Consider the following 20,262-nt stretch of genomic DNA (forward strand, 5'->3'; position numbering starts at 1 on the left):
CCCCATAGCCTCTTGGGGAAAACTGGTCTTCAAAGGAGGATTATATTGCTTGAGAAATTTAAACAAGTACATAAAACACAATACTTATCTCCCTTTTTGATAAAGCATTAATTCAACTTATTTTGGAAATTTGTGCCCACTAAATTTTTAAGATTTCCACAAATATACATCCCTGGAAATTTAGCAAAATATCCCTGCCCCCAACTCCTTGGAATTAGTGCCCAGAATCTGCCTTAAAATATGTGTTGGAAGCTGTCTCGAATTCAGTGCTGAAGAATGATTGTACCTCCTTGAAAATCATCCTGATCGCTGCAGACACCCTCCTCGATTTTTGTGTTGCATGTAGCAGCTATCCTAAAATTTGTGCCTCGAATTAACAACTGTTTCCTCCCTTGAAATTTGTGTTGAGTATTTGTTGTTGTTCCCTTGATTTTCGTGTTGCTGTTCTGTTGAAAACCATGCCTCAACTCCTCGAAAATTGTGCTGTTGTCTCCTCGATTTTCATGCGTGCTGTACATCATCCTCCTTGGGATTCAAGCTCCTTTTCTTAGTTGCAATTTCTCTCCTCCTCCATGAAGTTTCTCTTCTCCTCTTTTTTCTCATTCTCTCTCTCAAGTGTGTAGTGAAGAATGAGCCTCCCTTTTCCTCTTTTGTCTTCTTGGAAAAGATTGAATCCCTAAACCTAGGATCCAATGGTTGAGATTTCATCCTCAAATGTGTAGTTGAGATCAATTCTCTCAAATGAGCCCCCTCATACATTGGCCCCATCACTTAAAAGCAATGTTTTACAACTCGGACTCGGACTCGGACTCGGCCGAGGATCGACTCCGACTCGGACTCCGACTCGGTAATGACTCGGCCGGCTCGATTTCAATGACTCGGTCGTTGTAAAAAATACATTAAATATTTTTTTTTTTTATAAAAAAACATAATTTTAAATATTTTAAACATAATTTTAAAGATTTTCATTCAAGTTTCCAAACACACAACATTATAATATACATGGAAGACAACATATGATCAAAGTAGGCTCATGAACCAATCCATTATATCAAAATGGTACGGTGGTACCCAATGGCAATAGTAAATACATAGTCAACTGTAGTCTGTCATACATGATCAAAGACTCAAGAGTCAAAACAAAATACAAATAACCAAGGAGGCTAGTAGCTACTGCCAGAGGAGCCAAGATCATCTCGACCAATCTCTGGATCATCATCATCAGAGTCAGACAAGGGGCCCCATCAATGACCAGTACTGGCTACTGCTAGAGTTGCCAACATCATCTAGCTCAGTGTTACTTGGGAGCAGGAGCGGAAGTGGGGAGCGAGAGCGAAAACGGGAGCAGAAGCGACATTTTCAGAAGCTCCAGGTTTGAGAGCGAATCCCAGAGGAGTTCAACAACCAATGTCACTAACATCAAGGTACACAGAGGGATTGGTGCTCTTGATTAAATACGAGTTCCATACCCTAATACATGACAAAATTCAATGGAAACATTGCAATCCTCCAATCCTAAAACCCTGAAAAAATGATAAGTCTGCTGGATTTTGAATGAAATCTAAAATTCTACTTTCTCCATATGAAATCCAATGAGGCTGGAACCACTCTTAAACATCCTGAGTCATTTCATGGTAATGTTAAAAATTTAAGTAAAAGGATGAAAATGAAGATTAAGGAGAATGTCACTTTTACTTTAAAAATTTAACATTACCATGAAATTTGAACATCATATCAATACTAGGAGAGGGGAATGGACCCCAAATAGCACTTAACCAATTTAGAAAACACCTTGGAGTCCCCAACAATCAGCCAAATGTTAAAAAGTTAAAAAAAAAATAGAAAAATCGTTGTTTCTTTGGGTGACTGGCTGAATTTAATGACTCGGCCGAGTAGATGTGCAAAACGGCCGGGTTGACCGAGTCATGACTGACTCGGCCGAGTCATGCAATAACTCGGCCGAGTCAGTCATGACTCGGCCTCCCGGACTGGTTTTTCTACCGGGTCACTCCTCAAGGCTTCAACTCGGTTCGACTCGGCCGTTTCGGTTTCGAAACGACCGGTTTGTAAAACAATGCTTAAAAGTTTCCTAGTACCTTTTTCAAGTTGTGTACCTTTTCTAATTTTTCTCATGAAGTGATTTTTCACCCCACTTTAGTATTAAAAAAATACACTTAGTACTTTACACATAAAGGCACTTTATAAAGTACAAGTGATATTAAAAAACACATATGGTACAACACTTCTAAGTTCCTTTTCTACCCATGACATTAATATAACTCATAAATATCATTGAGACAAAAGTAATTAATGTGCTCATTAGGCTAAAAGGATTAAAAGCCTAGTAACACCTCTCCTTGGTACTATTTTCAACACTCCCTCTTACCGAGGAAGGTGTTGCTCACCAATCCCATCTTGTCTTTGAAGAAACCATGCTTGCCTCTTGTCAAAGACTTAGTGAGAATGTCTGCTACATGTTCATCAATGGATATATATACTCAAGCTTTACAACCCCTCGCTGAACCCAATCTCTGATGAAGTGGTATCTGATTTCTATATGCTTTGACCGTCGTGAAAAATTGAATTCTCAGAGTTTAATACGACTCTGATTATCACTGTAAATTGTAGTTGGTCTCAACATCTTACCAAATAAACCATGAAGCATCTTGCGAAGCCACACTGCCTCTCACCTTGCTTAACTAACTGCCATATACTCTGCCTTTGTGTTGCTCAATTCCACTGATCTATGTTCCCTGTTGAACCATGACACAACAACCGAGCCCAACGAGATACAACATCCGAAAGTACTCCTTCGGTCTCTGACATTGCCAACCCAATCTGAGTTTGTGCAACTGGTCAATCTGACTCCATCACATCTGACAAAGTCCAAACCATAATCCACTGTGCCTTGTAAGTACCTAAACACATGTTTCGTGGCCACCAAGTGTACACTCCTAGGTTCCATCATAAACTGACTCAATGTGTTGACTGCAAAACAAATATTTGGTCTAGTGTTGACCATATAAATCAATGAACCGATCAACTGATGATACAAAGTGGGGTTCACGAACTTGGAATCAGAAACATGCAACTTCTATTGAAGGAAATGTAACTAAGTTCGGTCTTCATAAATGTACCTTTGATATTTGTATTTATTCAAGAAAAGAAATATTATTTTTATAATATTGTCAATGAGTTTCTTGCTCATTGAAATAGGTCTAGCACATGTTAAAGTGCTATAGGTGAGTCAAATGGTCAAAAAAAAATGTTGAAGACCTTAAGGGCGTGCTACACCATGTATATGTTTGTATGAGAGTCAAAGAATAACCCTCCAAGCAAAGTCAAGTCTCCTCCAAGCAAGCAACACCACCAAAGAAGCCATCTGAAGAAAAAGATAACAAGTTGGCCTACAAACAATCTTGTAGTCGGCCTAAAAGGAGGGACAATCCTCTATATATAGAGGCCGTCCACTCCACTATAACGTCAAGCAAGTACCTTTGAAATCTGTGAAGTAAAGGGACAAGGAAAGGGTAGAAAAGAGCGAAAGAAGGGAGCCTCTAGTGCAGTGAAGAGAGGAGGAAGAAAAAACAAAGCGTTAAAGGGCTGTTACAGTCACACGTGCGAAGAAAGGAAGCCCTACCTGCGGTCAGAACAATACCATTATAAGAGTCATATAATCTTATTGGTTGGGCTAGATCATTAGGCCTACAAGGCCTCTCACTCAAGCGTGGAAGAAGTCTATACAAGCGAAGGTAGAAGGAGAAGTCTAACATAGTTCTCTCTTGTGAGGGTATTCCCTCACACGTGCGAAGAACTAGGGATGCATTAGTGCTGCTCTAAGTTTGCAATATTTGTGAAAGAGAAGAAGGCTCGGTTGGGAGGCAACAAGATCATCTCCTCAAGTTAGAAAGGTCACAAGCGAAGGAAGAAAAGGTCGAAGGTCATACTAGAGTATAAAATCTAAAGTGTACAGCTGCCGGAAGAAGTGCTGAAGGAAGAAATACAAAGGGCTTGAAGGAGGAGGACAAATTGTTGCAAGAAGAAGTAATCTTGAAAGGACTTGACTTGTGCTTGGAGGATATTCTTGTCAAGGGTCTAGGGTTTGGCATTAATCAATAAGAAGCTTCAATAAGAGAAATTTACCAAAGGATTTTCCTTTCAAGAGAAGAGAGGTTTTGGCCCTAGCAGAGAGCCAACATCTTGTGTTCTTGTTCTTATGTTTTCGGTAGCAGTTTGATGAAGTACACACACATGCATTTAATAATAATAAGAAGAAGATTAAGTTAACAAGAAAAGTAAAAAGACTCCACAAATTGTTATCAAGTCAAGAAGAATCACACTACACCTCATTGCCCTTGATTTTTCAACATGGTATCAGAGCTAAGGTGACTCATCAAGGAAAGGGAATCTCAAGGACACTCATTAAGGAAGGACATCTACAAAAGTTGAAGCATCTGGCCAAGAAGTCTCAATCACTTCAAGGACAAGAAGGTATACCATCTATCATTAATCAAGGAAGACTACAAAGCAAGAAGAAGAGCCATACATAAAGGCACCCACAAGAAGAGCAAATCAAAGAAGGACCTACATCAAGCTACAAGTCATCAAGAAAATCTGATCATCAAGCAAGTCCACTTGGAGAAAACAACTTGAAGAACATCGCGATCTAAGGAAGGCAAGCCATCAAGTCTTCAAGGAGAAAACAAGTCTACTACATCTCAAAATCTATCAAGTAAGTATATACCCCCTTCTAAATATACATCTATGTCTTTTTGCAAGGAAAGCGATAAATTGGTAGGTACCAATAACTTTCTTGCATGGAAGAAGAGGACTGATTTACTTCTAAAGGAAGATGAACTACTAGAACACATCGAAGGGAATGTCACTATTCCTGCTAAGGAACAAACTCAAGCCTTAGCCAAGTATAATAGGGATGAGACAAGAGCTCAAAGGATACTAATAGAATCCATCAAGGACTTTCTCATTCCTCATGTCTCCAAAGTTGAAACATCAAAAGAAATCTATGATAAACTAGTAGAGCTATTCTCAATAACCCCAACTGGAGAAGTGATATCTCTACGGAATGAATTGTACAAAATGAAGATATCGGGAAGGAATAGCTCCCCACTTCAGGAAGATCTCTGAGATGAGGGATGAACTTCAAGAGCTAGGGGAAGTCATGTCTGACAGAGAAATGACAACTGTAGTTGATCTGAAATCACTCGTGAATGATCTCAATTAATTAATGAAGGTATTACAGACCCATGTGCTAGGGTGTGCCTATGTTATTTTAAGCAACGGATCGATAAGATTGCAAAATACATAGGCACTTGGAACAGTAAGAGAAACACAGTAAGCAAATACAAAAAAACACAACAAATTTAATAAGGAGTTCACCCAATCCTTCTGGGCTATGTTTCCTGGTCCAGCGTTCAATGGTGGCCTTTTCTATTGTGTCCTAAAGCAAAGATTTTACAATAAGGAGCTCAATTTGAGTCTCACTTAACAAAGAATGATCAGTAGGATTGTGCTTGGATCCCTCAAGTCTCTAGAGTACACAGACTCCCCTTACTGAATCTCGATCTCGACTGGTCTTTGTGGTATGAGTCCAATTTGGTACTCAATACCTGATAGGTCTACACAAAGGAGTTGTTTGAACCTCTCAAGCCTTCTTTGGAGTTCATAAACTCTTGGATTCTCTCTGTCTCTGCCTGCTCGATGCTGCCTTTGCTCTGTAGGTCAGTTCGGCTTCTCTGTTCTCTGCAATTCGCTTCCCTTTCTACTTCTGTTCTCTCTGCTCTTTGTCTGTTCGTGGCTTAAAGCCCATTTGCTCCTTGACTGTTCGTTTCCTCTTCCCGGCTCTCTGGATCGCTTGTCTCTGCTCGCTGGAATTCCCCTGCTCTACGTCATCATCGCTGTGTAACGTTGCATAGAGAGGTGGCCACTTGTTGCCTTATGAACGGAGTCTCGGTTTTCTTTAAACGGTCATTATTTCTGTTGCTCCAAGATTTGCCCGCGAAACTGATTCTTCTGCCAGCTCATTGGTCATGCCGGACCTCAAATCTTTATATGCCTCAGTCTATTTCCCTGTCGAATTCGGTCATCCATCGGGTTAATTCTCTGTCGTTGATCTGGAGCCTCCAGATCCTACGGTCTCTGTCTATATCGTGTGGGTAAGTTGCTCGACTGTTACTCACGCGATGTAAGCGGTTTTCTCTCTCATCCGTTGGACACGCGTCGCCCAGTGTGTGGCATCACGCTGAACTCGGCCAAACCCGCTTACCGCTCGAAGTGCTCGCGATATCCTGCCGGTTTTGGGCGCAGGACCCACCTTTTGACGATTTCGGCGATTTCAGTGTGGTTCTATGCTTTTCCCTGTGACCAAGCGCTCGGGGCTTTCCTTCACTGAGAGCTTTGCCCTGTGCCCTAATCGCGTATCAGAAACTGCCTCTGTTTCCGAATTTGGGCTTATGATTGCCAATTTGCGTCCATGCGCGGTCTCCATGGGCCAACGGTCAGCGTGCTTTTTCCGAGGGCCCTCGTTGTTCCGTGCTGACCACAAATTGCCATTGTCTAGAGGTCATTTATGATAAGCCTGTTATTCATAAGATTTTGAAGCCTGACATAATTTGAAACAGTCATGGAAATGTTTTAAGGATCCAATTCGGATCACGACCTTCCCACTGAAAAAGCTTTTGGACCACCAAAAGTTGGTTTTCAAGCATTGACTAAGTGAGGGTATAACTGTCTCACTTGTCCAATCCCTATCCATTTTGCACTGCTTGGCTTTGAACCCTTGAGTCCAATCCTGAGGTACTCAACATCTCTCCTGCGTGTCGTCCTCACCTTCCTGTCCAGAACTGTGTCTTCCTACAATTCATTGAGATATTCAGGTAACAGAGCATCAATAGAAGGCAATTGACTTTGTTCTTCAGGATCTTCAATTAACGAAGGTTCAAATAGTCTCAAGTTGTCTGCATTAACGACTGAGTATATGTGCATGTAATTTGGTAAATCAAGGCGAAAAACATTCTCACCAATTTTCTCAAGTATCTTGAAAGGTCCATACCTTATTGGCTTTAGCTTTTTACCTTCACCTTCCATTCTGTATTCGCTGATATACGGCTAGACTTGATCACCAGCTTGGAAACTATGCTCCATCCGATGCTTGTCATGCCTTGCCTTGTATTTGGCTTGGCTCTTTTCCAGCTGTTCCTGTACTGCATGGTGAATCTCTTGGATTTTTTCAATGAACTTGGTTGTCTTGTTCACATCACTGTGTCCATCAACTGCTATGTTTTTACCAAAGACAAAATCCAAGGGAGACCTTAGTGTGAAACCAAAACAGGTCTCAAAATGAGATCTTTGTGTAGAAGAATGTTTTGCTCGGTTGTAAGCATGCTGCACATAACACAAATGTTCATCCCAAAGTTTGGGATGCTTGCTGCAATAGCCTCTGAGCAACTGGATCACTGTTTTGTTGACTACTTCTGTCTAGCCATCTGTCTATGGATGAAAGGCTGTGCTTTTCTTCAGTTTGGTGTCCATCAGTTCCCACAGACTCGACCAAAACTTCCCAACAAATCGGGTGTCTCGATCAGATACAATGGAAGTGGGTAATCCAAAATGAACCCATACATGCTGAAAGAACAACTTTGCAGTTTGTTCAGCTGTAATCTGTTTATTACAAGGTATCAAGATACATATTTTGCTGAACCTATCCACAACAACATATAAATAGTCATGACCTTTCCTAGATTTAGGCAGTCCTCCATCAAAGTCCATGGAAACACTTTCCCAAGGATGAGAAGGAACTGGCAGTGGAGTGTACAAGCTTAGTTTTCTATTGCTCGGCTTGCTTTTAGGACACATGGTACACCCTCTTACATATCTAGAAATTGTCTCATTCATTTTTGGCCAGTAATCTTTGCAGCTGTGCAACCATTTTACATACAACAAAGTGACCTGATATTAGAGAAGTGTGTGCTTCCCGAATTATCTTTACTCTTTCAGTTTGCGGAATGCATAGCTTCCCACAATGATACAAGAGTTGGTCCTTAATGTGATAATCTAATTCTTCTACTCGTTTGCCTTGACTTAAAGGTTCATATACATCTTTGAAATCTATATCTTGAGCATATTATTCAATGTAGCTCTCATGCAATACTGAATTATGCTCAAGTATAATGGATGCATTTATAATAGGTCTAGACAACATATCTGCAACCTTATTGTGTATCCCTTTTTATATCTGATGACTAAATGAAACTGTTGTAGAAACCCCATCCACCTATAGTGTCTTGATTGCTGCAACTTAGTTTGGGAGTGTAGATATTGAAGTGGTTGATGATCAGTATGTATAACTGTCTCTTTGCCCATTAAGTAATGTTTCCACTTTTTCACACTCTGTACTAATGCATACAATTTTTTATCATATGTTGGATAGTTAACTACTGCAGAATTAAATGTCTCAGAATGATAACATATGGGTTTACCGTGCTGTATCAACACTGCTCCCATGGCATAGTCTGGCATCTGTTTGGATCTCAAATGGTCTTTGAAGATCAGGCAGCGCTAGTACTGGTGCTGTACTAATCTTTTCTTTCAAGGTGTCGAAGGCTTTTTGTTGTTTGCCTCCCCACTGAAACACCTTGTTCAATCCTGTTAAAGCATGTAAGGGAGTTGCAATTAAGGAAAAGTTAGAAATGAACTTTCTCCAATATTGTGTTGCTCCTAAGAAGTTTATAACTTCTGTAGCAGATTTGGATTTAGGCCAATTTACAGTCACTGCCACCTTAGAGGGATCTATCTTCAATTCACCACCCCCTACTATATGTCCCAAATAATTCAAAGATGTTTTGCCAAATTCACATTTTGAGAGTTTAACATAAAGTTTTTCGCTTTTCAAAACATCTAGTGTCTGCTTAACATGCTTTAAATGTTCTTCCCACGTTTTGCTAAATATAAGAATGTCATCCAGATATACAATAACAAGATCATCAAGAAAATGTCTGAGTACATCATTCATTATTCTCATGAAAGTAGCAGGAGCATTAGTTAAGCCAAAAGACATAACCAACGACTCATACAATCCCTGCTTTGTTTTGAAAGCAGTCTTCCATGCATATTGTTCTGCAACTCTGACCTGATGATATCCACTATGCAAGTCTAACTTGGAAAAATAAACTTCTTTCAATTGATCTAATAGGTCATCTATGCGAGGAAGGGGGTAACGATTTTTGATCGTTATCTTATTCAGTGCTTAGTAATCAATGCACATTCTCCACAAGCCATTTTTCTTTTTCACCAAAACGATTGGAGACCCACATGGTGATGTGCCAGGTCTGATGAATCCCTTCTCGAGCAACTCCTGCACCCGCTTCTTGATTTCTGCATTCTCTAAAGCGGACAACCTGTACATTCCGATATTAGGCAATGGAGCATCTTGTTGCAAATTAATATCATGCACTATTTCCTTTTTGGGTCGCAGACCTTTAGGTCCTTGAAAAAAGATATCATATTCTGAAACAAGTTTTTCTAAATCAGCTTGTTGTTTAGCATCACAACCCTCAAATACATTGGTTTTATCAGGTTTCTTTTCCTTTACAACCATCAGTAAAAATTGTTTGCATGAATTTACAATTCGTTTCATCTGCCCTGAGTTTATGAGAGTATAATTATTCTTGAGCTTATGAGCTCTTACAAAGTATTCGATTCCATCTTTAACGAGTAGATACTTGTTCTCAACTCTATAGAAAATAGCTTTTCTATCACACAAGTAAGGACTTCCTAAAACAATTACACATATCCAGAGGAACTATATCTAACTCAACCTCATCTACAAATGCTGACCCAAAAGAAAACTTAAGTTTATATTGTTTAGTCACTTGTAGTTGTGCTTTATCACTTAACCAACCTAATGGGTATGGTTTCTTGTGAGGTGTAGTCAGTGATCCCAACTTCTTTACAATTGCTTCAGAAATTAAATTTACTTGTGAGCCGCTATCAAACAAAGTATCAATCTTTTGATGCTTGGAAATAACTCGAATATGGAAAAGCTCATGTCTTTTTCTCTCATTTTCCTCATCATTAATAGATTGTGTAGAATTACTAGTAGAAGCTTCAGAATTTTTACCTTTTATACCTGTGGCTGCAATGGTTGTTTCATCTCCTGAGTTCGACCCCAAATATTTTTGAATAGCTGCAGTAGTCTTCTTCTTCTTGCCCTCGAACTTCTTAGGTCTCAGCGCCGGATGCAGAATCCAACAGTGTTCATCATCATGCCCATCCTTCTTACAGTGAGTGCAAGAAGACTTGCATTTCTGTGTAGTGTTGGCCTACCTCTCTTTCCATTTATGTTTTCTTTTCTCCTTATTCTTGCTTGCAATGGGCTTGGATGATCCTCCAACTTCTGGGTTCCCATTCTTTCCTCTAGCTTCTAGATGTGTAGCTTGGACAGATACCTCATCTATACTAGTGGGATTAAACATGACGATAGTGTGCCTTATGTAACTGTGTAGACCACCTATGTACTTCAATAGAGTTTCAAGTGAGACTAATGAAATTCCTAGAATCAAAGCTCTCTTCCTAAATTCTTGGGTGTAACCCTGTATGTTTTGCCCTTTCAATTGGCGAAGAGTTTGCCAGCTCATCATGGTTTGCTGCATGTAAGCTAGTGGACAGAACTGCTTTTTGATTGCAAAAACAAATTCATTCCAAACAGAAAGAATCTTACCATGTTTCTTCATGTCAGCTTGTGTTCTGCCTTCCCACCATACCAAGGCAGTGCCTCCGAGGCGTAGGCTGGTCAGCTGAATCTTACTCTTGTTTGAGTCGATACTTTGCACTCTGCAATAAACATCAATTTGTCTGATCCAATTATCCAGCGTCTCTGCATTCAACTCTCCATCATATATTGGTAAATCAAATTTAACATCTAATTTGATCAAAGATGTTTTCTTTTTATGTTCAGGGCTATTAGGAGGTGTGAGAAAGATTTCTTCTTTCCCATTGCCTTTTGAGTGGTCATGGAGCAGATATTCTTCTTCTCCTTTATCTTGCTTGGAGCTTGATGAGTCCTCATCTTTATGTTTCCTAAAGTCCTTATACGTTTCCTTTACCATGGACCTCATGGCCAGGAAACTATCTATGAATTGAGGGTCTGGCCCCAAGGGACTTTCCTCTGACATTTCTTTTGAGGATAGACTCTTCCAATCTCCGGTTAGTCTCAACCATATCTCCTCCTAATTTAAGCTTTGATCTAGTTAGCATTCAACAACAAAATCCAGCACAAGCTTGTCTAACCTTAAACAACCTAGAGCTCTAATACCACTTGATATGAAATCACTCATGAGTGATCTCAGTTAATTAATGAAGGTATTACAGACCCATGTGCTGGGGTGTGCCTATGTTATTTTAAGCAAGGGATTGATAAGATTGCGAAATACACAGGCACTTGGAACAGTAAGAGAAACACAGTAAGCAAATACAAAAAAAAAACACAACAAATTTATTAAGGAGTTCACCCAATCCTCCTGGGCTACGTTTCCTGGTCCAACCTTCAGTGGTGGCCTTTTCTATTGTGTCTTAAAGCAGAGATTTTACAATAAGGAGCTCAATTTGAGTCTCACTTAACAGAGAATGATCAGTAGGAGTGTGCTTGGATCCCCCAAGTCTCTGGAGTACACAGACTCCCTTTACTGAATCTCGACTTCAACTGGTCTCTGTGGTATGAGTCCAATTTGGTACTCAATACCTGACAGGTCTACACAGAGGAGTTGCTTGAACCTCTCAAGCCTTCTTTGGAGTTCACAGACTCTCGGACTCTCTTTGTCTCTGTCTGCTCGATGCTGCCTTTGCTCTGCAGGTCAGCTTGGCTTCTCTGTTCTGTGCAATTCACTTCCCTTTCTACTTCTGTTCTCTCTGCTCTTTGTCTGTTCATGGCTTAAAGCCCATCTGCTCCCAGACTGTTTGTTTCCTCTTCCTGGCTCTCTGGATCGCTTGCCTCTGCCCGCTGGAATTCCCCTGCTCTGCGTCATCATCGCTGTGTAACGCTGCATAGAGAGGTGGCCACTTGTTGCCTTACGAACTGAGTGTCAGTTTTATTTAAATGGTCGTTATTTCCGTTGCTCCAAGATTTGCCCGTGAAATTGATTCTTCTGCCAGCTCATCGGTCATGCCAGACCTCAAATCTTTATGTGCCTCAGTCTATTTCCTTGTCGAATCCGGTCATCCATCGGGTTAATTCTCCGCCGTTGATCTGGAGCCTCCAGATTCTACGGTCTCCGTCTATATTGCGCGTGTAAGTTGCTCAACTGTTACTCACGTGATGTAAGCGGTTTTCTCTCTCATCCGCTGGACACGTTTCGCCCGGTGTGTGGCATCGCGCTAAACTCGGCCAAACCCGCTTACCGCTCGAAGTGCACGTGATATCTTGCCGGTTTTGAGCGTGGGACCTGCCTTCTAACGATTTCGGCGATTTCCATGCAGTTCTATGCTTTTCCCCGTGACTAAGCGCTTGGGGCTTTCCTTCACTGAGAGTTTTTCCCTACGATACGTGATTAGCTCTAATTGCGTATCAGAAACTGCCTTTGTTTCTGGATCTGGGCTTTCGATTGCCAATTTGTGTCCATGTGCCGTCTCCATGGGCCAACGGTTAGCGTGCTTTGACCGAGGGTCCTCGTTGTTCCGCGCTAGCTACAAATTGCCATTGTCTAGAGGTCATTTCTGATAACCCTGTTATTCATAAGATTTTGAAGCCTGACATAATTTGAAACAGTCATGGAAATGTTTAAGGATCCAATTCAGAACAATAGTACTCAATGCTCTACCTGAGGATTGGGGCAACTTCACATCAAGCATATATGCGGAGAAGGAAGCCACCCCACTAAGTGAAATGTGATCTCTATGCAAGATAGAGGAAACAAGACTCAAAGAAAAGGAAGATGTGGGATCAAGGGAGCGAGCTTTTGCTACCATGGCCAAGAGAAAGGGAAAATTTGGCAAATTTGGTCCACGAAGAACAAACAACAAAGATATGTCCAAAATCCTATGCTATGGATGCCAAGAATATGGTGGACACTACAAAAGGAATTGTCCTAAACTGAAGAAAGACAATAACAACAAAAGAAAAAGGGAAGAAGCTCATGTGACTCAAGAAGTGAAAGAAGAAGAGAAGAAGCAAAAGAAGTAGATCCTTCAGATCTCTACTATGACTAAGTCTACTTCTTTACTTAAAGTCTTCTTTCAAAGTTTTGAGTAGGAATAGAATAAAATTGCATTGCGAGAAACATCTTCTAGAATCTAGAAGCATGATATACATAGAGTTCTAAATACTCATGTAGAAAGAGTACTTATAAATGAGAACAAAATGCATGGTTAGAAATATCTTCTAGAATATAGGAGCATGGTAGATATAGCTCAAGATATTCATGTAGAAGGAGAATACCTAGAATAGGACCTCATTCACAATGAAAGAAAATTGATCATGATTAACAATCTTAGGAGACCTTTATCATCAAAAGGAAAGAAACATTTGCAAGGTAAGGGTCTTCAAGATCCTATGATGGAATCTTCAAAAGAAGATTCATAAACAAAAGTAGATGTCTCATTGGGAATCCCATTCATGGGATTCAAGAAAAGGATGATATGTAGGCAAGCTAAGATGAAGCAAGAAGGGCCACACCAAGGACAACCAAATGAAGTTAAGATGATCAAAGGAGAATCAAGATGAGGTATGTATGCATCAAAGTTTAGTCATGTTATCATTTGTATGTTATTAAGTCATGAGAATAGTTCTATAACATGACCAAGTAGGAAATAATCTTTTTCACCAATGACATGCTTGAAGGCATGTACTACAATGCAATGAAGGTCAACAAAATAAATACTCACATCAGGAGTATAAGATTGTTGACTAAGAAGCAAGTGAAGAAGGAATCCTGAGTAGTCCTAAGCAATGAAGAAGTGTTCTTACAAGGAGCATAAGGTGGTTGACCAATCTATCCAAGAAGAAGCAAGTGAAGAACACCATGATCCCAAAGAATCATTATCTGACAAGATACATTGAAGATAGCTCCTGAAAGAAGGCATGACAACTCTGACAAAGGAAGAAAAATATCAAAGGACTCTTGACACCTGTGAAGGCCTTGTAGGTATGAAAGATGCAGATCACTGATTCTACTCTAGGAAGATGTCATGATGAAGAAGCTACCCAACATAAGCACCATTTAATGTTGAAGCAATATCAGGATGAAGTCATGAAGGGCTACTAGATCAAAGCATGGGAACAAGCAAGTACCAAGAAGCATCCATGTGAAGAGTAGTTCGAAGCATAGACAAGATGACAAGACATAACTAGATGACAAGAACTTGATATATGACAAGAAGGCCACTTGCCACGAAGGAAGCAATGACATGACTAACCAGGAAGGAAAGTGATGGATGGATGGTGCCCTACCAAGAATAAGTTCAAACAAAGACTTCATGACATCAAAGGAAGGAAGGAGATCAAGTAGTTGGAGGAACCCACAAAGAAGAAGTCGCTGATGAATGTACAAGTCCCTAGCTAAGAGGGAGTTATAACAAGTTCCCAATTACAAAGAAACTTGGACAAGTACCTTGTCAGAGGATACTTGGGCATATCTTCCTCAATTGGGAGGAAGTGATAGACACAACATTCTTGTCTTCACTTGGGAAGAAAGAATGGGAGGGTTGGGTAATCATCTGGCATTCGATACTCTTTAAGGATGTGTAGGGCATTCAAGACAAGAGTAGGCAAGAGGACCAATATTCTTTGAGGGCTGAGAATCGAAGATAAGAATAGTCCTAGAAGGTCATACTCAGTGAACACTTGGTATGTACCTTGAGGGACGATGACTAAGGTGTCTATAAGTCATTGGTCTCGCCAACATTGTGCTCTGATCTATTGAGAGATAGAGCTGTTAGTCAAGGCCTTGCTGTGGAAACAATGTTGGTTACTATGATGCTATAATAGATGGATTGTAAATCTGGTTTCTCTTATGTGAACTCTTCAAGATTGAAACATAGCCAAACACTTTGTAATGTTGTATGAATACCTCCCTAGTTAAGAGGGAGTGTTGAAAAAAATTTAACTAGGTTCAGTCTTCGTAAATGTACTTTTGATATTTGTATTTATTCAAGAAAAGAAATATTATTTTTATAATATATGTCAATGAGTTTCTTGCTCATTGAAATAGGTCTAGCACATGTTAAAGTGATATATGTGAGTCAAATGGTCAAAAGAAAATGTTGAAGACCTTAAGGGCATGCTACACCATGTATATGTTTGTATAAGAGTTAAAGAATAACCCTCCATGCAAAGTCAAGTCTTCTCCAAGCAAGCAACACCACCAAAGAAGCCATTCAGAGCAAAGATAACAAGTCGGCTTGCAAATAGTCTTGAAGTCGGCCTAAAAGGAGGGACAATCCTCTATATATAGAGGCTGTCCACTCCACTATAACGTCAAGCAAGTACCTCTGAAATATGTGAAGTAAAGGGACAAGGAAAGGGAAGAAAAGAGCGAAAGAAGGGAGCCTCTAGTGCAGCGAAGAAAGGAGGAAGAAAAATCGAAGTGTTAAAGGGATGTTACAGTCACACGTGCGAAGAAAGGAAGCCCTACCTATGGTCAGGACTCAGAACAACACCATTATAACAGTCATATAATCTTGTTGGGTGGGCTAGATCATTAGGCCTACAAGGCCTCTCAATCAAGTGTGGAAGAAGGCTATACAAGCGAAGGGAGAAGGAGAAGTCTAACATAGTTCTTGTGAGGGTATTCCTTCACACGTGCGAAGAACTAGGGCTGCATTACTACTGCTCTAAGTCTGCAATATTTGTGAAAGAGAAGAAGGTTCGGTTGGGAGGCAACAAGATCATCTCCTCAATTGAGAAAGGCAACATCACGAGTGAAGGAAGAAAAGGGCGAAGGTAATTCTAGAGTATATAATCTAAAGTCTCTACAACTGCCAGAAGAAGTGCCAAAGGAAGAAATACAAAGTGCTTGAAGGAGGAAGACAAAGTGTTGCAAGAAGAAGTAATCTTGAAAGGAATTGACTTGTGCTTGGAGGATATTCTTGTCAAGGGTCTAGGGTTTGGCATTGATCAATAATAAGCTTCAATAAGAGAAAATTACTAAAGGGTCTTCCTCTCAAGAGAAGAGAGGTTTTGGAGCTGGCAGAGAGCCAACATCTTCTTATGTTTTTGGTAGCAGTTTGGTGAAGTACACACACTTGCATTAATAATAAGAAGAAGAAGATTAAGCTAACAATAAAAAGTAAAAAGACTCCACAAATTGTTATCAAGTCAAGAAGATTCACAATACACCTCATTGCCCTTGATTCTTCAACAACTTCTTCCAATTGGTGATCATAGGAGTAGCCATTGCTCTGCAACCATCCATATGGAATCTCCTCAAGATACCACATGCATATTTGCCCTGGCCCACGGAGATATTCCCATCCTCTTGGAAAACCTCCAACCCCAGAAAGTAATGCATCAACCCTATATTAGTCATGTCAAACTCTGAAGCAAGATCTCTCTTGCAGTGCTGGATGAGTCTGTCCTCCCCTGTAATAAAAAGTCATCCACATATTGAACCAAAATGAGTGGATTGTCAACTATCAAGATAAAGTATAGGTTCAGATCTGCATCACTCTTTTGGAAACCTATCTGCTGCAAGTAGGCATCTATTCTCTCCTACCATGCCCTCGGTGGCTGCTTCAGTCCATACAAGGCTTTCTTCAACCTACATACATGAGACTCCCTCCCATGCAACTCAAAGCCCTCAAGCCGCTCAATGTATACCTCCTCCTATATAACACCATTGAGAAAGGCAATTTTCGCATCCATTTGGTGAATCCTCCATCCCATCTCAACAACTATAGATATCACTGCTGTAATGGAAGTATAACGAGCAACTGGTGCAAACGTCTCCTCATAGTCAACTCCCTCTAGATGTGAGAACCCCGGCGCCACAAACCAAGCTTTGAAATTCTCCACGCTACCATCCGCAACATGTTTTCTCTTGTAGAGTCACCTGGAAGTCACCACTGACTTCCCATTAGGACGTGGCACTACCTCCCAGACATCGTTCTTCATGATAGAGGCATACTCCACCATGACATCCCTCCAGATCTATTGGCTAGCGTCCTCCTCAAAACTCGTTGACTCTGTCTCCACAACATCTGCAACAAAGCCACCCAACCTCTCTAGTGGTCTGCTCTCCCTCACTGACCACTTGGGTCTCCCCAATGTCTCCTGAGCGTCATTTCAGGGCCTCCTAAAGCCATATTGGCTTCCTCTTCCCCGCAATAGTCTCCTGTGGTGGTATGGGAAGATCCTCAACTGGGTCATCTCCTCGTGGCGAGGAAGGCTCTGAAATAACCAATGGAGACCCTGAACTTTGAGATATTGTCCCTGATGAACCTGCACCAGGTGATCTTTTACTAGGTGAAGTTGTACTCTGTGAACCTGTCACCCCTGAATAAGGTGAACCTCCTAATCCTGATGTACCACCTGATGGATCTAAAACCTGTGGTGTGGCCCCCTACTGAGGTGCCTGCTGCTCTACCTGATCAACCTCCCGAGACCTCCTTAAAGCCCTCTCCTAATGTCACATCCTGCCTCAGGACAATTGTCCTTTGTGCAGGAAGATAGATACAGTTGGCTCTACTGGTCTCACTATACCCAATAGGATACCCCTCTGCAGCGGGTTCCAACTTCGTCCTCTTCTCCTTAGGGACATGTGAATATGTAAGGCACCCAAATACCCTGATGTGCCCAACTTCCAGCTTCTTGCCGGTATAGACCTCCTTAGGAGTCTTGCTCCCCAAGACTTTGTGTGGGCTCCTGTTCTGCAAATAAACCGCTGTGTTACACGCCTTGGCCCACAAGAAGGAAGGTAAACATGCAACATTGCTCTAGCTGCACCCACAATGGTCTTGTTCTTCCTCTCTGCCACCCCATTTTGCTGAGGGTTATAAGGCATAATGAGCTCCCTCTTGATGCCAACACTCCCACAAAAAACCCTCGTCTCCGCGGAAGTATACTCGCCTCCATTCTCTGATCTCATGGCCCTGATTTTCCTCCCTGTCTAGTTCTCCACAAGAGCCTTAAACTCTTGGAATCTTCGGAGACCTCATCCTTGGTCTTCAGGGAGTAATCTAGGTCCCTCTTGGGGTGATCATCAATGAATGTCGCATAGTACTCATATCCACTCAATTAGACATGGGACATCTGACCACATACATTAGAATGAATCAAATCAAGGATACCTGCAGCTCTGCTGTCACTGTTTGGGAAAGGTGTCTTGGTGTACTTTAAAATTCTAGGGGTAGTTAATGCTTAAATTCAATTTCTTGTTGATATAGAGCTAGTTATCTGATATTTTGTAGAAAAGTAGGTATTAATTGGGCCCAGTGAAAGTGAGTTAATGTTTTGTGTGAGAAATATGATTCAATTTGACATAAAAGAGTTTTACTGTAATCTATTATTCATTGTTTTAATTGTTCTTAGTTTTTCTATCCCTTTCTTTCCCCAAACATAAGTTGTTTGTTTGTCTCAGCTTTATCTCTTGGTCTTTTCCATGTTTTGCTAGTAATGAAATATAGATACTGTTTCAAAACTTTTCACCTATTTAAGATGAAAATTAGCCATCCTAAGCGTCATTTCTTTATTTTGCTTTGGTAAGACCTATTTTGTGTTACTAGTAATCTGAGATTTTTTCTACCTGTACTGCAGATTGGACGGAATATCACAACAAATGAAATAGCAAATGCAACCCGTTACAGTTATCTCAAAGGGCCTGGTGGTCATTTTCGGAACCCTTATAATCATGGTTGTCGAAAGAATTGCACGGATTTCCTTATCCAAGGATATAATGATGATGTAGAGATTACATGGCAACCTTTGCAACCGGATGGAATTGGAATGATTCAAATGAGTAGGCATGGGGCATCTTCAAATGCAACTGGTTCTGCTAATAGTGTAGACGTGCAGGGTCAGTCTTCTGGTGAAGTAAACTCTGGAGACTCTAAAGTAAATATTCACTCCTCACATTGTAACCACAACCATGGACAGACTGAGGGAGTTCCTTCAGGCCTCGGGCTTGGATTGGGACGGAGTAATTTGGCGCATGGACATCGTAGTATTCAAGCTATATAAATCTATAATTACTCATCAAATGGTTAATTCTGGAAGAAATTGGTAGTCATTGTATTTCAGTTTGTGATGGGTTGAAATGTCCAGCCTCTTGGAAAAGATCATGATTTCTTCCCTTGTCACCCAAACAGATCAAGTTTCAGTGTTAGTAAAGGTGAAGAGGCCATTTTCTGAAGGACCAAAGCTTTTCAGTTTCAAGGTGTACACTGATATGTTGATTTTTTTCCCAGATACAATTTGACTTGTTCCGAGTTTGTTGTTCTTATGGTTATCCCCATGATACTTGTATAATATATATCTGCTGGGTCAAGGAAGTGTTCATTTTTATGGAGGAATCTTAACTGTTACGGCAGCATGATGAGAGTATAAAAGCTTGTTAGATAACATCAAGTTACTGAATGTGGATACAGCTACAATGCTGTTATATTGATATTCACATATTCTGAAAGTTGTACTGCATGACCTTTTGCAGTGCTGTTTCAATCATAGGTCATTTGTTTAATCAGGAGCATAGGTTAACTAAAAACACATTTATCCTTCTGCTGCAAAGTATATTCTGACCCTATTTTTCCATGGCAGCAATAACCTTTCAGTTGACTGATTTGCTGATGTAAATGTGATACATCTTATAAGTCCTAAAGAGGGTTCCTGCTTTGTGTGAGCACAATTGCAAGCTGGGAAACATAACGAGGCAAAAAACTGTCTTTGGCATGCTAATGTTTGGAGTTATTTGTATAGCCATTTAATATTTTTCTCCATGTAAAATTTCATTATTTGTATTTTAGGGATGATTCACGTTCCCAAATGTGAATACAGATGCAATACTGATATATTTATATTGATATATTCAGAATGTTATATTGCATGACTGTTTGCACTGCTGTTTCAACCATTGGTAATTTGTTTAGTCAGGAGAATAAATTAACTAGAACAGATTTGCTCTTCTGGAACGTATGTCCTGGCCCTGTTTTTCCATGGAAGCAATGGGCTTTCAGTTGATTTTATTGCCGATGTAAATGTCGCACAATTTTAAGGGGGTTCCTTCTTTGTGTGAGCAGTTACAATTTGGAAAATTGAACGAG

General features: G+C 40.5%; 1 protein-coding gene across 1 annotated transcript in view; it reads left to right on the forward strand.

The window, feature by feature from the left end:
• The window catches only part of TIP1 (Ankyrin repeat family protein with DHHC zinc finger domain-containing protein), a 189,466-nt gene extending 169,713 nt beyond the window's left edge, over window positions 1-19,753 (forward strand). The window contains exon 13 of the mRNA XM_089404877.1: window positions 18,761-19,753. Within this exon, the coding sequence (XP_089261003.1) occupies window positions 18,761-19,183 (423 nt within the window). The 3' untranslated portion in view covers window positions 19,184-19,753. The remainder of the gene's footprint in view (window positions 1-18,760) is intronic.
• Window positions 19,754-20,262: the final 509 nt, after the last annotated feature.

Source organism: Pinus tabuliformis, chromosome 2_2, assembly GCF_031772625.1.
Source record: "Pinus tabuliformis cultivar Carrire ecotype Pingquan chromosome 2_2, CPIR1, whole genome shotgun sequence".
NCBI classification, from domain to species: Eukaryota; Viridiplantae; Streptophyta; class Pinopsida; order Pinales; family Pinaceae; genus Pinus; species Pinus tabuliformis.